Source organism: Copadichromis virginalis, linkage group LG12, assembly GCF_057382275.1.
Source record: "Copadichromis virginalis isolate Kocher_CV1m ecotype Utaka linkage group LG12, C_Virginalis_male_GT1.1, whole genome shotgun sequence".
Classification (NCBI taxonomy): domain Eukaryota; kingdom Metazoa; phylum Chordata; class Actinopteri; order Cichliformes; family Cichlidae; genus Copadichromis; species Copadichromis virginalis.
In genome coordinates this window covers 26,961,805-26,981,122 of record NC_140629.1, presented here as the reverse complement: position 1 = coordinate 26,981,122, position 19,318 = coordinate 26,961,805, and the positions used below count along the sequence as shown (strand labels likewise).

The window sequence follows — 19,318 nt, the reverse complement described above, 5'->3', positions numbered from 1 at the left end:
CGTAACAAGTCACGCGACGTGACGCTGCGGCTGTGATTGGTTCGGCTCTGCGCTACTTAATTTGGATTGGCTGACCTTTTTTTTTTTTTTTTTTTTTTTGAGGACAAGAGCGGCGAGGTCTATCGCGATAGCTTAATTTCTCTATCGAGTAAAAGTTATATCGCGATACATATCATTATCGTTCTATCGCCCAGCTCTAGTACAGCGTCTCTTTATGTCTGTCTCCACGTTGGTTGAGTGTGGAGTAAGTGCATATGAGAGCATGAGGGTGGGAATGGATGTTTGTATCTGTGTGTGCCTGTATGTCTGTGTCTATATGTCAGGTTGGGTGTCAGGCGCCACCTCTCTGGGGACATCTCAGGCCCTCCAAGGTTTGGAGGCCTATCTCCACCCACCACCACTTCCCCTGCCAGTGGCGGACTCCCTCAGACATCGGTGCGTTGATGGTTCTTTGTGTCCGGGGATGGGCGTCCAGGTACACACCGGCTCACTCCTTGGCGGCTGCTTATCGGGGCCTGGAGCCTGGGGCTCGCTCGGGCCACTTCGGAGGTGGGGTGCCCCCGGCCTCTCGGCCTGGGGCTCGGTCACTCAGGCACGGCTGGCTGCCGGCGGAGCTCACGGGCACGTCACTGCAACTCCCCCTGGCTTCTGCTCCGCGGCTGCTGAGTGAGCCCTCATCTGGGACTCTCCTCAGCTCTTTCTGGGACAGTGGCGCGGCTGCCCCTCTGTTGGTCTTCCTTGGTCTCTTGTGTTCTGGGGGCCTCTGGATGTCTGGAGTCTTGATCTCCTCCATACCTGCTTCATGCCCTGGAGGACGGGGCTGTGGCCCCCCCCCCACACCCTCTAGCAGATCATTACATGAAGGAACCTTTTAAAAAAACAAGCGCGTCCATGCTCACAGGTGTACACACGGGTGATCACACCCACAAACTACACCCTTTTTGGCTCCTACCTCAAAGCACACTGTGTTCTGTTGATCTTATGTGCTGCACAATAATGTTTAATATTTAGTATTTACTGTCATATTCCCATATATCATTGTGATGTTGTTTATTCTATTACTCTTGTTCTCTTCTGCTTGTTTTCTTTTTTCTTTCTCAGCAGGTGATCGATATATGCATTTTTTTTCCTGCCCATTCTGTTGGTTTTTGTCTTTTGCCCTTCTCCCCCGTCCCTCTTCTCAGCTGTTTCTCTTTCCCTCTTTCTTTCTCCCCTTCTTTCCCCCAGTCAAGTCTGTCCCGTATTCAGTAAGTGAAAATAAAATAAACACTAAAAGGTGAATCAAATGGACCATTACGGCAAGGCTGGGATGGTCAATTTGGTAAAGTAAATCCGTTGGGCATCTTTCTTTGCCTTTAGACAACAATTCTGATGGCAAAAGAGCCAAACGGGACAGGCAGAAAGGAAAAAAAAAAAATAATAATAATAATAATAAGTCACTGACTGGCATCCCCAGAGCCCGGACCTCAACATTATTTAAGCAGTGTGGGATCATCTTGATAGTAAATGAAACTAAAGGCAACCAAGATCCAAAGAAGAGCTTTGAATGTCCTTTAAGAAGCTTGAAAACTATTCGTTAAAACTACTTGAAGATGTCATAAGAAAGCTTGCATAAGAGGAGAGACTGTGATGAAGAAGGTGGTCATCTCAAATACTGACCTTCCATACTGTACTTCCATGTATATTTGAACCTTTCAATAAATCACTGCAGATGAAGAAATGAGGAGTGGCTCAAGACTTTTGCATACTACTGCACATTAATTGTAGACCTAATATAGATAAACTGTTACTTTTTTGCACAATGTCTTTATTCATGTACCTCATGTTGCAGATTTATTTAATTCATTTTGATCTTAGACACAGTAATCAGACTGTAGTGTGCAGGAATATTCATTCAAATTATCCACAATAAAACAGGACCAAGTGTTAAACCCAGAATTTTCTAGCTGAAGGCAAGAATGCCAACTACTGAGCCACCATGTCGCATTACGAGGAGCGAGTGCCAGCCGCCCTGGCATTGTTGAATGCAGCACATATCCTAAGAGACCCCTATTATCTCAATTTGGATTCTAGACGTGCAAATCACAGACTTTAATATTATGGCAATAATGAATATGACAAAATAGCCAACTTGGTAAGGGATTTATTAAAATCAATTAAATGTGCTACATTATTAAGTGAAGATCCTGTGAAATGCATTAATTAATTAGTAAACTTTGAATAAACCTGCTGTCCTCCAAACCAGATATACTTTGGAGGTCGCAAAATAGTCACAATTTGTGTGAATATGCAAGAAAATATGTTGTTTTATGATGAGTTACCCTGTTCTAATTCAGCTGCTGCTGAAGTTAGGCACATTGAAAGCATCTGATTTGAAGAACCGTGAGGAGTGACTCATGCTGTAACCCGTGGCAGAAAGAGAAGCGAGATGGGTGGAAGTCAAATTACTTGCAGGGAGATTGCAAATTAGTAATACAAGATTTGCTACACACACATATTTTGGGAATACGGGGGTGAGGTAAGCTTTAAAGAAATACAGGATGAAAGATTAAAAGATATATTAACGTAAGCAAGTATGCTCCTGAGCCCCATTTTGTCCTTGTAAGTCTGCAAGGAGCTAGAAAATCTGATGATTTGAGGGTGGAAAATATCAACCAAGTGAGAGACACAAAAAGATTTAACACAATGCACAGACTGAAAATTTCCTGAAAGAGAAACACTCAACTCCAAATTTTATTAGGTTGTTCTGGCTATTATGTGGGTGTTTCCAGCCACATAATATGTTGCAGGGAGATGTATTTTCAAAAATGCATTTGAATAAATGCAGAAGAAGCAGATTTTGTGTAAAAACCTCTCTAAGAACTGCAGGTTGCTCAAGTGAGTCACTCCCTCAGCAACAGTGGAGAATATAGGCCAGCTTTCTATTGTTTTACAAGCAAATTACTTAAATCCTACTTTAACAATATTTATTCATTCATTTGCCAAACTAGGGCACACTATAGTACAACTCCATAAAATTAACTCATCATAACAATTCAGCTAAATCAACCGAATTCCAACTAAAAATGTAAATCACCCGGTTCTGCGTAAATGTCCTTTTCGTTTGTACAATGTTGGTTCTGGTTGCATCGAGGTCAGCGGTTTTCCCAAAGCTGACAGTACACCAGGGATGGCATAAATGTAACAAATAGATTTATCAGTTTAACATTAGGTTAAGTAAGAATTCTTCAGCTTTAAGTTTTTATGTTGTAATTTGAAGTCACTGGAACATCTGTTGATCAGAGCGGGAAACTGTAAACAGGTAAATTACTGTATTATCCATTAATGTCATATTTTTAACTGTATTCATCTCTGTAGTTTTAATATTTGATTATTATTTGATTGTAAAGCTGCTTTACCTTTTACATTTGTACCATCTTAATTTAGGCTTTTTCATTAAGTCCATTAAAAAGGAAGTTGACCTTTTTCATAGGAGAATTTCTGGGCTTGTCACAGCAGCAGCACATGTGTTACATTAACACTGATGACGGCACTATTAGCTCCAAGTGGCACAGTCGTGCTAAAATGAGCCAGGACACAGAGCCGAGTTGGTGCGGCCTGTAATGGTATCTAGTAACACCATTTTGGATGGAAATGGGCATTAGCTTTTTTAACAATGACTTGTTAAAACTATTTATCATCATCTACTACTCTACCCAGTACTGTAACTAAAAGTCCCTTCAGAAAGTGAGACAAAAATCCAAGGCTTGCTGTTCAATAATTGCTTATTTAAAGGACTGACGCAAAAATGTGGCTTTGCTAATGACTTAGAAACAATAACTATTGTAAATGTACCTGGACAAAGTATTTCAAAACCTCAAGTTAACTAAATCTGGCAACACACTCACAGATTAATTTTTTTTTTAAACAATTTTTAAATTAATTCAGTTAAAGTCTATTACTGTAAGCTGCTGTAACAAAAATGTTATGTCATGTTGCCTACACTTCATACACTGACACCACATGAACTGTGCTGAGTCACACACTATCCAACCTCTGGGTAAATGGCATTGTCCAAAAGTAATCGCATCAATAATCCACGGACCACAGCACTCCAAGTAAAATTTAGTTTACAGAACTACTGACAAGAGTGACTCAACTTTGGTAAGAGCAGAAAACTTACCAAACTTACAACAACAACAGAAATGAACTGCAACAATGCGAAGCAGTCAAAGAGTGGCCACAAGTGCTTAGGCAGAACCGATTACCTCCAACCAGCTCCTCTCCTGTGAGTTTAACAGCAAACGTCCATTCAAACCTTACAAAAGCCAGCTAGTCAGGTACCCGAAGAAAATTTGTAGGTTTTGACTACTAAAATCCGATCTTACACCAGACAAAAGAGACACAAAAGAATAAACCGAGCATAAAATCAAATCACAATGATATGAATAATCAGGACAGAAGGTAAAAAAGGGGGAAAATGGCAGCTGTGAGAAGTGATGGAGAGAGAAATGCAGATGTAAGCTAAAACTAGTGAAGGAAAGACAATGGGAAAATGGAGGACATGGAGGCTGTGACAAAACAGAAAATTGCAACTGCAAATATGAAACAAAAAGATTTGAAAATAAAGCCTCAAAATCAGGCAAAGAGATTAAGACCGATGAATAGACATGCTTCAGGAGTGGAAGAGACAAGAAAGGAAACGATGAGCTGCAGGAGAGAAAAGAAAAGGTCTAAAATGGAAAGGCAGAATAGAGAGGCTGATTAGCAGCAGAGAACGTGACACAAGCAAGCACTTACTGAGGTGCAACTCTCCTCCAGTATCTGTCGATGCCATTTTTGAAGTACAGAACCGCAAGCCACCTGACATTCACATCCAGCATGTGGTTATTGAAGATATTCTGTGGGAAAGAAACATAATCAGCTCAGCTCACAGTGCCTTGTTAGCTCAAATGAGTAGGACTACACAGTACTCTGATGGCTACAAGCCCTTTAAGATACAGCACCGTTAAAATCCAGGTCACACTGACTTTATGTTACAATATGTCTCAAGTGACCAAACTAATGCAGCTTTACTTATCATAAATGCCAAAATCACTGAGATTTAAAACGTAACCACAGAAAATACTGCTGTGTAAAGTAATTCTTCCTTACACGGCAAAGGCAGAGGCTCCATAAAGAGAGAACAGTAACATCAAAGATTGGAAACTTAGTCCTTTCAAGTTTGGGAGATAAAATGACAACGTGATTTTTCAAAAAGCATAACTTTTACTTTTGCTTTAATGCAAACCTAAAATATCCATCTGTTTTTTTTATTTAACTATGCAAGTTAAGAAAGAAACAAAATCCTCATCAGATTCCTCTCTGAAACAGTAATTCAGCTGCTTTGGTTCCCTTGCTCTTTATTTACTGACACCTTCTGTACCATCTCTGAGGTGAGAGATTAAGAGACCGCTATCATACTAAATGAGATGAGACAGCGCGCACACAGCACACCATGGCGTAATTGCCAGGGACCGTGGTATCAGGAACATCTCGTGAAAATTTAAATCATCTGTGACTCCAGAGATAACACTGAACTCAAAGCTAAGGATGACCCAAGATGGGATTTTTGAGATGGGGTCTAGCAATATGACCCCACCCCCCAATTCCACAAAACATCAAAGCACACACGCTTAAAGTGAGTTAAAGAAAAAGTTTGTGGTGATTTTCAGTATTACAAATGTAATAATAAATCACCTTGTGATTGTATGTCCCCACCAATTATGCTACAGTTTGTACCTATGTCTAAAAGTTCACACGGGGGAAAAAAAAATGTGTTTTACATTTTTGCAATGTAAGGTCAAAGTTAACATCTTGGCCATCCTACACTTGCAATTAAAGGAGAGAAACAAATGTCACATTCTGATGTGCATTCTCCTCCATTAATCTGAGGCCATCTGAATGCATCAGTTTCATGAGCAACATTTATTTCCTTTCCATAAAAGTTACAATCTTATTTGGCTGGCTCTGCTAGCATTCACTTATCACTTTTAAAATGGCACAAGTCTGAACTGCATCCAGGAAGAGACAGGCTCACCCATGTAGGAGGAACTTTCACTTTGTGCCTCGCCATCTCTCTATGTCCTAACTAACCTCAGGGAAATCTCATAGTTGGTCCTATACATATGAGATATGCAAAAAACCAGCTTGTTATTATTTTACAAAAACTACCAGGGTCAACTATTACTATTAGCCTCCCTGTTACTAATAGACAATTGTGTATTGTGTATCCTTTTTTTCTGGGTAACAGCCCGCTGTGACTTGTTGTAGCTTTAAACAAGTCTCACACGTTTCCTGCAAGGTTGCAAACCTTTCTTTGTCCATTTCTGTGCAGGATAGTCTTCTTTGACACTTTGCTAGTCATCCACTAATGTCTTGGCACTTGTTCTGGGGTCTTTAGACACAGCTTTCACTAGTTTTCTTTCTAGAGTCCTTCAAATCTTTTGCTTCCTTCCTCTGCCAGGTTTGTTCTATACTGTGTGGCTCTCTCTTCAATTTTTCAATACTTATACACTATACGCTCTGATAACTTTGTATATCCATCTTCTTATATGTAAGCACCAACAACTCTATTTCTCAAGTCTGATTTAATCTGATTTCTTTTGTTTTTAGTATCATATTTTTTCCTCAAGTTTTTATACTGTTTTTTAAGATAACCTTCAGTTTTAACTTGATTTTACAAGCTTCAAGCATTAAAACATCAGTTCACAGCAGTGCTTTGTGCTCAATAAAAAGTTTAGTTTTCCAGAGAGCTGATAATATTGCCACTGGTAATATTTAATTTTTCTTAAATAATTCTGTTAATGTGTGTAAATACAAGTATTCTATGCTTTCTAAAGAAAACTAGTATTTCTAGAAATGCTTCCCTTGTTTTGTTGAAAAAGCATTTGGGAAAAACCAAAAAACTTCAGAACTGCCTAAATTCTTTGTGGCACAGCTTCAACAACATGACCCCATTCCTCAGACACAATAGTATCACACAGTTGCACCAGATTTGTTGGCTGTACATCAATGTGACTCTCCCATTTCACCACACCCAACAGGTGCTATGTTGGATTACGATCTCAAGACTTTGAAGGCCTCTGAAGTACAGTGCTATATCAAAAGAAATCTTTGGATCTTTGTGAATTTGAGTGCATTACTCCTACTGGAAGCAGCAATCAGAAAATGAGAACGAAAACAGCCTTTACACAAAAAAGTGTGGTCAAAAAGAGATGGAGATGGGCAACCACATTACTCAGGTAGGCTCGGGTGTTTAAACAATGCTCAATTGGTACTAAGGGGCCCAAAGTATGGGGCAACCTTTTATTGTCAATTTTGGTGATGTCGTGTGAACTGTAGGTTCCTATTCTTAGCTGGCAAGTGTGTCACCTTCATATTGGGTGTTCAGATACTCTTCTGCATACCTTGATTGTAACAAGTGGAGCTATTGTGGTCTTCCTATTAGCTTGAAGCAGTGAAGCCATCTCCCCTGACCTCTGGCAGCAACAACGCATTTTTGTCCAGAGAGCGGCTGTTCAGTGGATATTACAAAGTTTCTGAAATATTAGGCTGTCTAGCACCAACAACCATGCCAAGCTAAGTCACTTGAAATCACATTTTTTCCCGTTTTGACATTGAGTTTGAACTTCAGCAGGTCATCTTGGTCATGTCTACATGCCTAATTGCGCTGACTTGCTGTAATATAATTTGCTGATTAGGTATCTACATTAGTTGCATCAGTTTAAGTGCTGTACCGGTAAATCTAAAAGTTATTTTCCTGAGCTAACTGGTTACTAAAGAGATGGAAGATCCAGCAACACCTGTAGTATACACAGTGTTGGGGAGTAACGGAATACATGTACCGCCATTACGTATTTAAAATACAAAATATGAGTAACAGTATTCCATTACAGTTACCGTTTAAAAAGGTGGTATTCAGAATACAGTTACTTTGTTGAATTAAAAGGATTACATGGCGGTCTTTTCCTGTTTCCTATGTTAGGCTGTCCCCTCTCTATTTTTGGTAATTCTACGCCGGCGGAAACCCAAACAAAACACATATTAAGAGGCTCTAATGCCTGTGTCTCAATCTCGCGGCCCATGTTACCCCCACTTGCGGCCCGCATAATTAAAAGTTATTGTACAAAAAGTGATTTAATATGAAAGCAATAGGCAGAGTGTTACAGGCATAGCCCTAAAGAATGTAGCCTCATGGGCAGTATAGCCCAGTTCTAAGTAAGTTCTTAAGACTCGACTGTACTCTGTGTTCGTGTTTTCCTCCAAAACAATAAGTTCTGGTGGAGCAGCCTTTCAACGCCTCTCTCTGTCTCTCACTAGCAAACTTGACCCAAACAACAAAGTAAGGCTAGTTTTTGGCTATGAGCCCGACACGGAGCCCGACACGGAACCCGACGTATTAGTCAGAGGTTCCTTTACTGCGGTTCGGAGCCACGGACCTGTTTTATATACGCGCGGAATAGTTTTCCGTACGAGATTGCTGCAAAAAGTGCAGCCTTACCTAATGTCAACCTACTGTTACTCATTATATATTACAATTTAAAAATCTAGTTGGTATTGGTATGGCGAGTAGGGCTGCTACGATTAGTCGACTAGTCACTATTACGTCGACTGTTAAAATCGTCGATGACTAATTTAATAGTCGACGCGTCGTTTGACGCTTTGTAAGATCCCAAAAGACGCAGGAATAAGTAGTAGGATTTAAGAGTGTAATAATGGACTGAATCAGAAGATGGCAGCACTGCATGTACAAGGATGCCAGCTGCCATTAAACCCCAAAGAAGAAGAAGTAGCTCTGTCCCAGAATTCATAGCGCAGCCCAGCTCAGTTTCCAACAATGGCGGCAGCTGGTTAGTTTTAATATTACTCTTATTAGTCAAAGGAGCTTGCAAAGAAAAGCGTCTGGACTTCTTTAAGTTGAAGACGTTTCACCTCTCATCCGAGAAGCTTCTTCAGTTCTAAGGTCAAATGGTGGAGAGTCCCAGATATAACCTAGTAGGAGTAACCCCCCACAGAGGGACAAAAGGACCCCCTGATGATCCTCTAATCGCCTGAGCCAAGGTGTGAAACTGGGTGTGGGTCCCAATCAGCCAGAGTTTCGGGTGTGTTCATTGTGAAACCTGGCCCCACCTTATCATGCGAATTCCTGAGGTCAGATGGCCCAGGATGTGAGTGGGCGTTAAGGCGTCTGGGAAGGGATCTCAAAACTGGATTATAGATGGCAGAGAGTTGGTGTCGTAAACCCCCGCCTCTGTTCAAAGATGGTCGCTCACAGTGGACTCCTCTTTCAAACCATCTGTCCTCTCTGTCCAAAATGTGAACATTGGCATCCTCGAAAGAGTGTCCTTTATCCTTAAGATGCAGATGGACTGCTGAGTCTTGTCCTGTGGAGGTGGCTCTTCTGTGTTGTGCCATGCGCTTGTGAAGTGGCTGTTTGGTCTCTCCAATGTAGAGGTCTGAGCATTCCTCGCTGCACTGTACAGCATACACCACATTGTTAAGTTTGTGTTTTGGCGTTTTGTCTTTCGGGTGAACCAGTTTTTGTCTGAGCGTGTTGCTGGGTCTGAAATGCACTGGGATGTCGTGCTTGGAGAAAACTGAGTTTTTCTGATACACCGACTACATAGGGGATGACAATGTTGTTGCGTCTGTCCTTTGCGTCTGTCCTTCTTATCCTCCCTCGCTGGTGTCTGGTCTTCTTTTCTGTGCCTCTTTGCTGACTTTAAGAACGCCCATTTAGGATAGCCGCACGAGTGCTTCCTTTACATGTGTGTGTTCCTTCTTTTTTTCCTTCAGGCTTAGAGGGAACATGTTCTGCCCGGTGGTGTAGGGTCCTAATTACTCCAAGTTTGTGTTCCAAAGGGTGATGGGAGTCAAAGAGGAGGTACTGGTCCGTGTGTGTGGGCTTCCGGTAAACTTCGATGTTGAGTTTGCCGTTCTCTTCAATGTGCACAGCGCAGTCCAGGAAAGGCAAACAGTCGTCCTTTGTGTCTTCCCAGAGCTAATGATAGTTATATAAGAGCAGATGCATGCTGGTGCAATAAGCTGTACGTCCAATGGATGCATGATCTGATTAGTCAACTAATCGCAAAAATAATCGGTGACTAGTCGACTATCAAAATAATCGTTTGTGGCAGCCCTAATGGCGAGTAGCCTTCAGTAATAGTAATAAAAATCACACAATAGTACTTTCATGTAGTTGTAAAAAGCATGATAATACATTAAGTAATCCAAAGTATTCAGAATACATTACGCTCATTGAGTAATGTAACGGAATATGTTACAAAATACATTTTGGGGCATGTATTCTGTAATCTGTAATGGAATACATTTTAAAAGTAACCTTCCCAATACTGAGTATACAGAAGACCTTTATTGCTTAAGCAGCACGTTTCCGCTTGTAGCCTTCATCAGGGTCATCATCAATTTAATACTGCAGCACTGATTCAATACCTGCAGCATCATCATCCGGAGGGATCCATCCTTATGCTTCTCCAAAGAGAGAGAGCTCAGCATCTTTAGTCACATAGCACAACAGTGGTAACTACATTTACTGCCTTTAAAAAAAAAACAAAAAAAAAAAAAACACCCACCCCAAAATAAAGACCGGAATAATCAGAAGCTAACATCAAATTACTTTGTGTACCTCACCTCACAAAGCTGTCTTTACAAACTTACACATTACTAATTGCTGTGACTTACTAAAGGTTACTAAAGTGTGCATGGATGCATTAGCATAACTAGATAGATAATTTGCAAGATGACACCCTAAGTAGCTGTGAAAATGTTTTATTCTAATACGGTTAAAAGAGGAAGTCTAACCTAATGCATCTAATATTACGTGATGTACTGTTAGACCTCACCCATAGTACTCATTGTGCAAGAAGCATGGCTCATTCAGTAACTGTTGTAACATCAACAAATATCATCAATGTTTGAATAATAAGATCATGTCACTGTAAAACCCGGAATGTAACATATCCCGTGTCTAAGACGCAACAGGACTACGAGAGGAGACAGACAACAAAGGCTATCGTTAGTTTCACTATATTTCACATCGTGGAGAAGTAGTTTCAAAAGGAATTTTCGGAGAGACTTCCAACGTGAAAAGGAAATCGCATGCAGTGTTGTCTCACAAATCTACAGTGTATTATTGGCAAATATAAAGGAAAATAATAAACTGTTCCATGAATGTAATAATCATTCGAGCTTACCCTTGCAGAACACAACCTGAGCCAATTTATTTACAAAATGCAGAGAGAGATGAAAGTGAAATCCATCTCATTGTATTGTATTGTATGGTTTAGACAGCAAACAAAAATGTGTGAGGATCCACTGTGGATCCACAAGGGCTTTGTGGTGAAAAGACACCAAGTGGTAGGTGCCGGTCAGGGCATTGTTTACCAGCTTTGTCACCACACATGCTTTTGCATATTGACAGTTGATGTGGTTAAAAAAGAAAAAAAACTTGTTAGTTACTTTCGTGTGAAGGTGACTGGACAGACTGTTAAAACAGAAAATATCTTACTCCTCAGTGTCCTGTTCTAATGCCGAGAGAAATATTTCCATCCATCTGAAAACAAAGAAGCCCTAAAATGATACGTTTCAGCAGATAAATTAAACCCGGTGGCATCTAACTTTCAGCAAAATACCCTATTAAGATCTTTATTAGTTTTAGTGGTTTTGATGTAGACTTTATTTCTCTTCTTTGATATCATGGCCTCACCAGAAGGACTGAGTAGAAGCCTGGCTGGGTCTCCCACTGCCGGAGCTGCTCCTCCGCAGGCTTGAGCACAGCTGTGTCCTGACTGGTAGCTTGGGTTAAGGCCTGCAGCACCACTGAACTGGCACTGTCCATATCCATAGCTGGATATATCTGAAGGAAAACAAAAGGGGAGGGAGAGAAGGAAAGACAGACAGAAAGCAGAATTTATTTTTTCTGTCCGTGAAAAGTTCTGGTTGAGCTGGGAGTAAAACCTTTCAAAATTGTTTCAGTGTAGCTAAAGCTGATGCAGTCAAATTACATCTACAAAAAAAAAATGTCAGTACAAGGAATTTCTGTTGCTTTGTCTGTGGCTGCATCTTTTTCCATCTTATTTTTATTATAGATCAAGCAGTGCTGAAATCACTGTCAAACTGACTGGGAAAGAAACAAACCCATCCGAATAAAGAGAAGCGCACCTAATAGAAACACTGACAGTCATCTCGGCTGTACAAAGAGCTGTTCTGTCCCAGATAGAATTCAAGCACCCCAGCTTCACACGTCCAAAGGTGTTTTTCAGTCTCAAAGGAAGTACCTGAGTCACTTTCACAGTCTGAATAATGAACTGTTGCCTAACCAGGCCTACACTGATAACATGAATCCTTCATTATGAGCTCAACCTTTCATGAAGGGATTAACAGATTTTGTTTCCCTTTTTTTAAAACACTCTCCTCAGTACAAAACAAAATGAGCCATTTACAATATGAATAAAAAAATACATTTATTAGTGTTATTCCAAATACATTACATTAAAAACGTTTTTAAATAATCCTTTTAACAAACCAGTCATATTAAATTGGCACCATACTACTAAGTGCCATCCGTGAAATCATTAGTAGTATGGTGGCTGACTTTTCATGACTAGGTTAGAAAAACAGCATAGGGAACAACAAGACTGCCATCTACAGTCCAAAAGTAAATATCCTGCACCACAAAACACTGTGTGCGTCTGTAACTACATGTGCATTAAGAATGCATCAGGAGCATTGCGGCCGGTGCAATTTTCACATTACAAAGTATAATTATTGTAGTGCACAGTCCATGCATTATACATTACCATTATTAATTTTGATTATAGTAAGACTAGTACCAGTCAATTTTTAAAGACATTAATGAAGGTCGACTTTGTGAGCACAGTTATCTTGATTTAAGATAAACATTCACCTACAAATTGATAAGCGTTTCCTCACAGATAAACTTTACCTTGGTGGGCCACCCAGACATAATAAGAGTTACCAAGTATACTTTAAGTAATTCGAGCTTATTCCCCCCCTTATTTGCCTGTGTAAATGATGCTATCTGCGATCAGTGTCCAGGTTGTTATTGTGGCAATGTGGTTTCTGCTTTCTCTGAGAGTGGAAGCAGAACTGCTGCGAACTGGAGGGTCACTCCAACTGGAAACTGCAGAAAGTGACTACTGATTCAAGTGCCGCTACAGTGAGTTTACTGAGCCTGCAGACCAGAATAAGGACTGTCACCAGCTGCAGTCTAAGACGGTGGAATTCGAAGTTCATCTGCAGGATGAAAGGCTCATTCTGCAGAGCCAACTGATTATAATATTCACTTATTTTTCACAAAGCACTTGACAAATAAGATTTTCTCCTTTTATTTACAGGGAGGGGTACTTCTACACTTTCATTTCCAACTCACATTCCACTCTTGTGACTGTTGACAACGCTTTCCTGACCATCTCCATGCAAACTGAATCAGAAATGGCAAAAAAGGATTTCACTCCAAAGAATCCAATAATTCAGTCCAATAAAAATCCCTTGTTTTGACATCTGTAACTTACGTCATATTTTTATTTCTATTTTCTTTCCTTAAGTATGGCGTCTTGACAGTCACCCTTCTATTAATACTATTTGCTAATTTTTGTATGTTTGTTTCACTTAAATGTTTAGATCATCAAACAAATTTAAATATTAGACACAAAAAGCAGTTTCTAAATGAAGGTGTTTATTATTACGGGGAGAGAAAAAAATCCAAACTTATATGGCCCTGTGTGAAAAACTGATTGCCCCCTAAACCTAATAATGGCTGGGCCACTCTTACCAGCAACAAGTGCAATGAGTCTTTTACAGAGAGGAATTTTGGCTCATCTCAACCCCATTGTAAGATTTTCAAGCATGAACTGCCTTTTTATTCAATATTCAAGTTGAGGTCAGAAACAGATGGCCGGATATTCTACTTAAGGATGTTTTGGTAGACAGCAGAATTCAGCAAGTCTTCCAGGTCCTGAGGCAATAAAACAGCCCCAGACCACTACACTACCAGCACCATATTTTACTTTTGGTGCGATTTTCCTTTTCTGAAAATCTGTTTCTTTTATGCCAGATGTAATGGGACAGACACCTTCCAAAAAGTTCAACATTTGTCTCATCAGTCCACAGAGACGAAAGCGGATCGTTGAATGAAACGGATGAACCAGAATTGGTTTGTAAAAATGGTGCAACGACAGTGGTGTGGAACTGGTTTAGCTTTCGTCCGTCAGATACACAACAAAGCACTATTTTTGGTAGAGCATGCCAGCGGACCGTCGTTATTACCGTGTTGTTTGGTAAATACGGCACACTTAAAATCAAACCTTTGATTTTTCTGAAAATCGTGCCCCTTATAATCCCATGTGCCTTATGTATGAATTCTGGTTGCGTTTACTGACCTCGAAACGATTTTATGTCGTACACGGCGCTCGAAAATCTGTCAAATGTTTTAGTACGACTTTGCTAAGCTACGAACCCACACCGCTTGATGGATTGTCGGGGCATTACGGCTATCGTAGGCAGGAGCCTCGCGGAGTGATACGTACTGTGCTTCAACAAAATATTACCGTATTGTGTGTGTATAGCCTCTTTTTAAGTTTTGTGGATATTATACATGGTTATGCTGAGGATATGTCGGCCAATTTCCACTGGAAATGCCTTTTGGTTAAACTGTCAGCAAGGAATTTGCACTGTTACGTTTTTATACAACTTTAATGTAAAAAAACAGCTGCTTGTTTAAGTGAAAATACATTGATGGGGGTTTTTTTGCACTAATAAAATTGTGGAGTTGTAAAGTATTTTCTCTAGTGTCAATTATATCGTCAGTTATATCGTTATCGCAAATTTTCAAATCTATATCGTGAGAAATATTTTTGGTTATATCGCCCTGCTCTACCAGTCACTTTCTTTGAATCATGAACTCTGACCTTGACTGAGACATGTGAAGCCTGCGGTTCTTTAATGTTGTTCTGGGTACTTTGTGAGCTCCTAGATGAGACGTCGATGTGCTCTTGGAGTAATTGTGGTAGGCCGGTCACTCCTGGGAAGCTTCACCACTGTTCCAAGTTTTCTCCATTTGTGTATAATGGCTCTCACTTTGGTTCAATTGAGTCCCAAAGCCTTACAAATGGCTATATGTAACCCTTTCCGCCTCACAGATTTCAGTGACTTCGTTTCACAGGCGTTTCTTCAGATCGTGGCATGATGTGTTGCTTTTAGAGCTCTTTTAGCCTGTTTCACTTTGTCAGACAGATTCTATTTCAGTGATTTCTTGATTCAGCAGGTCTGCCAGTAATAATGCCCGAGTGTGTTTAGTAAAACTGAACTCAGCTTTCCAAAAAAATGTGGTCAAAGTTAATTCATGATCTAACAGGAGGGGCAATTACTTTTTTACAGGAACAGGTAGATTTTGATAACTTGCCTCCCTTAATCAGTGAAATCATCTTTTAAAAACTGGATTTTGTATTCATTGGGGTTATCTTCATCTAATACAAAAAAAAATTGATGATCTGAAACATGCAAGTGTGTCAAATATGCAAAACACAGGGGAATCAGGAAGAGGGTAAACATTATTTTCACACCACTGTATGTAGACATAACACTGCTTTATCCCTTTAATTGGGTGCCTCTTTCGACATGAATGCTTCATAGGTCATAGTAAGTCGGTCAACAAAAATACCCTCCTCTGAAAATGGTCATGACAGACAGACCTGTAGCAATACTGGGGAACTATCACTCAAGGCCATGAAGGAAAAAAAAAACACTAAGAAAGTCCAACTCATTGGAAGCAACAGAAATGAAGGTTGGTTCAAGAGTTTTAGACAGTACTGTATGTTTACTGCAGAAACTAAAGTTAAATAGTGATTAGTCAGTAAAATAAAATAAAAAAATATGATACAAAAAAAGAAAAATGTGTTTTTGGTTTAATCTTCTCTTGTTTAAAGTTTAGTAGAGTTTAAATCCAGTCTAAAAGCTTTAAAAAAAAAAAAAAAACAGGGTGCAGCAACAGAAACTCAGCTGGTACCGAAATGACAATGAGTGTTATGTGGAGCATTCAAGCACTGAAATGCTTGCAAAGCAGAGGGAAAAAATTTGAAACTTGGATAAAATCCAGTTTTTGAAATGTTGTATAGAAGGGCGGATTTGGCAGAGAGCCTAGTCTTGGCTCCAGCAGTAGCAGCTAATAACGTTACACTCAACCCTCTGAGAAAAGCACAGGAGGACAGGCTCTGTCCCCAAACTCCTCCCCCATGCAAGACCAATACTGCTGAGGTTTGATCAAAAGGTAAATAAAGATGTTCCGCTCTCTGCAGTCAAATTTAACAACAAAACAATAAAATTATACTAAAATACAAAAAGGTTACATCCGTTGGACTTGGGGTTACCAAGGTAGCCCACACATAGTACCTAAGGTATACACCAAGTTTACCTTAGGTACTAAAAAACCATGTCGAGCACTGCTGAGCTGACCTGAGTAGGTACTAATGGAAGGGCTTTAAGTGAGCATGTAGTGGCAAATGAAATAAGCCTTTGGATGAACAATGACGGCATTGTGATTTTGCCAGGCAGTTCCTATTAAATACCATCTATTAAAAATGTTTATTTAGGTAATATATGCTTTAATATAATAACTTATTTTCCTATGGTTAGTGATGTTATAGGACAAATTTCTGGTGAGGAGGAATACATTATTAAAGCATTACTGAAACAAATTCTGATAACACAGAATCTGCAGATTGACTTCAATCAGTAGCATTATGAGTTTAAGTCGTGCTTATCTTTTCTGTAATGTAATAAAATATCATCCATTTAGAAAACTGACCTGTGTGAGCTGCCTGGTTTGCTAGGACATTGTCTACTGATATACTGATAATCTCACTGTCGTGGACGGCTGTTTTATACAAAGAAGGTTTACAGAGCAACATTTTAAACTATTTTAAAGTGATTTAAATATGGTTTCAGTGGCAATTTCCGGAGTGGAAACTGAATCTCAAGATAGTTTCAGGATTATCTAGCTTACTCTTGGTGGGTATTTTAGTTAAAGACATCATTAAAATGGTGGTAGTAAGTAGACCACTGTAATATACCAAAATTCTTTTTCATGACACATGCTTTAACTTTTACCAGAAAAAAAAAACGCCACGGCCCAAAAAGAAACAAAGCACTTAAGACAGTTTTTTGTTTTCCCTACAGTGACATACAGTATGAGAATGTGCTCTGTTCTGATCACATACTGCTTTTTTTGTTTTTACCACTGTAAGAGTCACAACCTTAAACTTGTTCATCCACAATCCAAATCTGCATAACTATTCACGGTCCTTGGTGAGTGTAATGAGACAAACCTGGGGCAAGTCTGACTGCAGGAGCAAGACCAATGTGTCAACCTCAAATTGCTATTTAGTAGCTCAAAAGGTAGCTACTTCAATAATCTCCAACAAAGCACAAAAGAGGGAAAGAAAGCTGTTCCCGCTGAAGATAGAAGAAACAAACTTGTTTTGCCACTTAAGACAGAAACAGGCCACTGAGTACAGCCAAGCTACAAAGGAAGATTATACCAGCACCTAATGATGTGTGACTCAAACAAATCACTCCAATTACCACTGTTGTAGCCCTCACTAGTTCACATGAAGAGCAAAAGATGGACGTAAAATTGCACGGTGGAAAAGCTGGGCGTTTCGCATTCTGTTAAAAAGCTCAACGCAGGAGAGATCATCCCACGCAGAAAATATTTTCTAGTTTTATTATCTGACGATGCTGTGCAGTTTCTGAAGCGTTACAAGGTTAAGATACTTTATTTACTGTTAAGCTAAAGTGTTATTTTATACTTTAAATCATATGCTGTGTCACTGGATTTAAGGCTGCTGGCACCTTCTTTCAGTAATCACTCTTGACAACAGCTAATTGGAAAATGATAGAAAATACCCCTTAATTTACATACATGAAATGCTACTACCTGAATATCGTGATATGATTTGGGGGTTATATCACCCACGCGTAAATTGCCAACACATGAGGCTAATCCAGCGGTAGGCAGCTAAATATTGTTTTGCACTTGCCGTAGCTTCTGTCGCTAACACTAGCTTGCTGTCAAATGTTGGCTCGGTTGACAAGAAAGCTAGGGTGGCAACTGCAGGGGCTATCGGTACATTTACTGATTTACCTCCAACTAAAGCTACGGTAACACACGCCTGGACATTTTACACTATATATAGCTATATGTGTCTACAGGCCTTTAGTCAAAGCAAGGATTTGTTATGATTGTACACACGCAGTCGCTAGCATGTCTACGCAGTGGGTTAGTTTGTTTCTGAAGCACAGAAGGAACCAAAACAAGCTCAGTGGCGTGGGGTAATAGTGGGGCAGAATTTTTAAACTAATGTGATTCACATTTGCCTTTTACTACTGCTGTAGGATTATATAGTCCAACTTGCTGTAGTCTTGCCCCAGTGCGCGTCATCTATAATCAAAATACCGCTCACTCACTAAAGAACCGGGGTGGGCAGAGTTCATAATCGTGCATATACCCCAAAACACCAAAGCTAACTTTAGGCTGACTAGCTAGCAAGCTTGAACTTATTCTATCCAAACCAACGTCCGTCAGTAGTATTTGTCCTGGCAACCAATTAAATATTTCTACAAAGACATATGAAGCTGGACTCACCTAAAAGAAAAGCAGTAGAAAACAGAATCTGTGCTTGTAACAGTGGCTGCTAAAGCGCTGCCAGTGGTAATGTAATGAGAGGTGGAAACACACGCTTGTAGGAATGGCGCGGGGAGAACAGCAGGCGCGTGTTGATGACGTAGGATCAGCGGCAGGCTGCTTCATCATGAGTAAAGAGAGCCAATCGCTGTTTAGTATACTGACACCAAAAAATCTGGCTGCTGAATTTTTGTATTTTGTTTGTTTTTGTAGGAAGTATTTTAAAGTTAATTCCGTCCTGAACTGGAAACCAGTGAAGTTACTTCAGTACTGGAGTAATATGTTCAAATTTCAATGTGCCTGTAAGGACTCTGGCCACTGTATTCTGAACAAGCTGAAGTAACCCTACTAATGATTTGGCAAACAGTAGTCTAGCCTGCTTGATATGAATGCATAGACCCATTTTTCAAAGTCAGTCTCAGAAATATATTTTCTAACTTTTCATACACTTGTTAAGTGGTAGAAAGCTGTTCTGGCGACCTTATTTGTATAATTATCCAAACTGAGTTCCAAAATAATGCCAAGGTTCCTGACTTGCTCACTGTGTTCAGAGAGAAGAAGATAAACATGGACGAA

General features: G+C 39.9%; 1 protein-coding gene across 1 annotated transcript in view; it reads right to left on the bottom strand.

The window, feature by feature from the left end:
* Positions 1 to 18,828, bottom strand: part of ipo11 (importin 11) — a 132,051-nt gene extending 113,223 nt beyond the window's left edge. The window contains exons 1-3 of the mRNA XM_085475716.1: positions 18,704 to 18,828; positions 11,747 to 11,896; positions 4,780 to 4,880 (exon numbers count right to left, since the gene is read on the bottom strand). Of these exons, the coding sequence (XP_085331842.1) occupies positions 4,780 to 4,880; positions 11,747 to 11,884 (239 nt within the window). The 5' untranslated portion in view covers positions 11,885 to 11,896; positions 18,704 to 18,828. The remainder of the gene's footprint in view (positions 1 to 4,779; positions 4,881 to 11,746; positions 11,897 to 18,703) is intronic.
* Between the last annotated feature and the right edge of the window lie 490 nt (positions 18,829 to 19,318).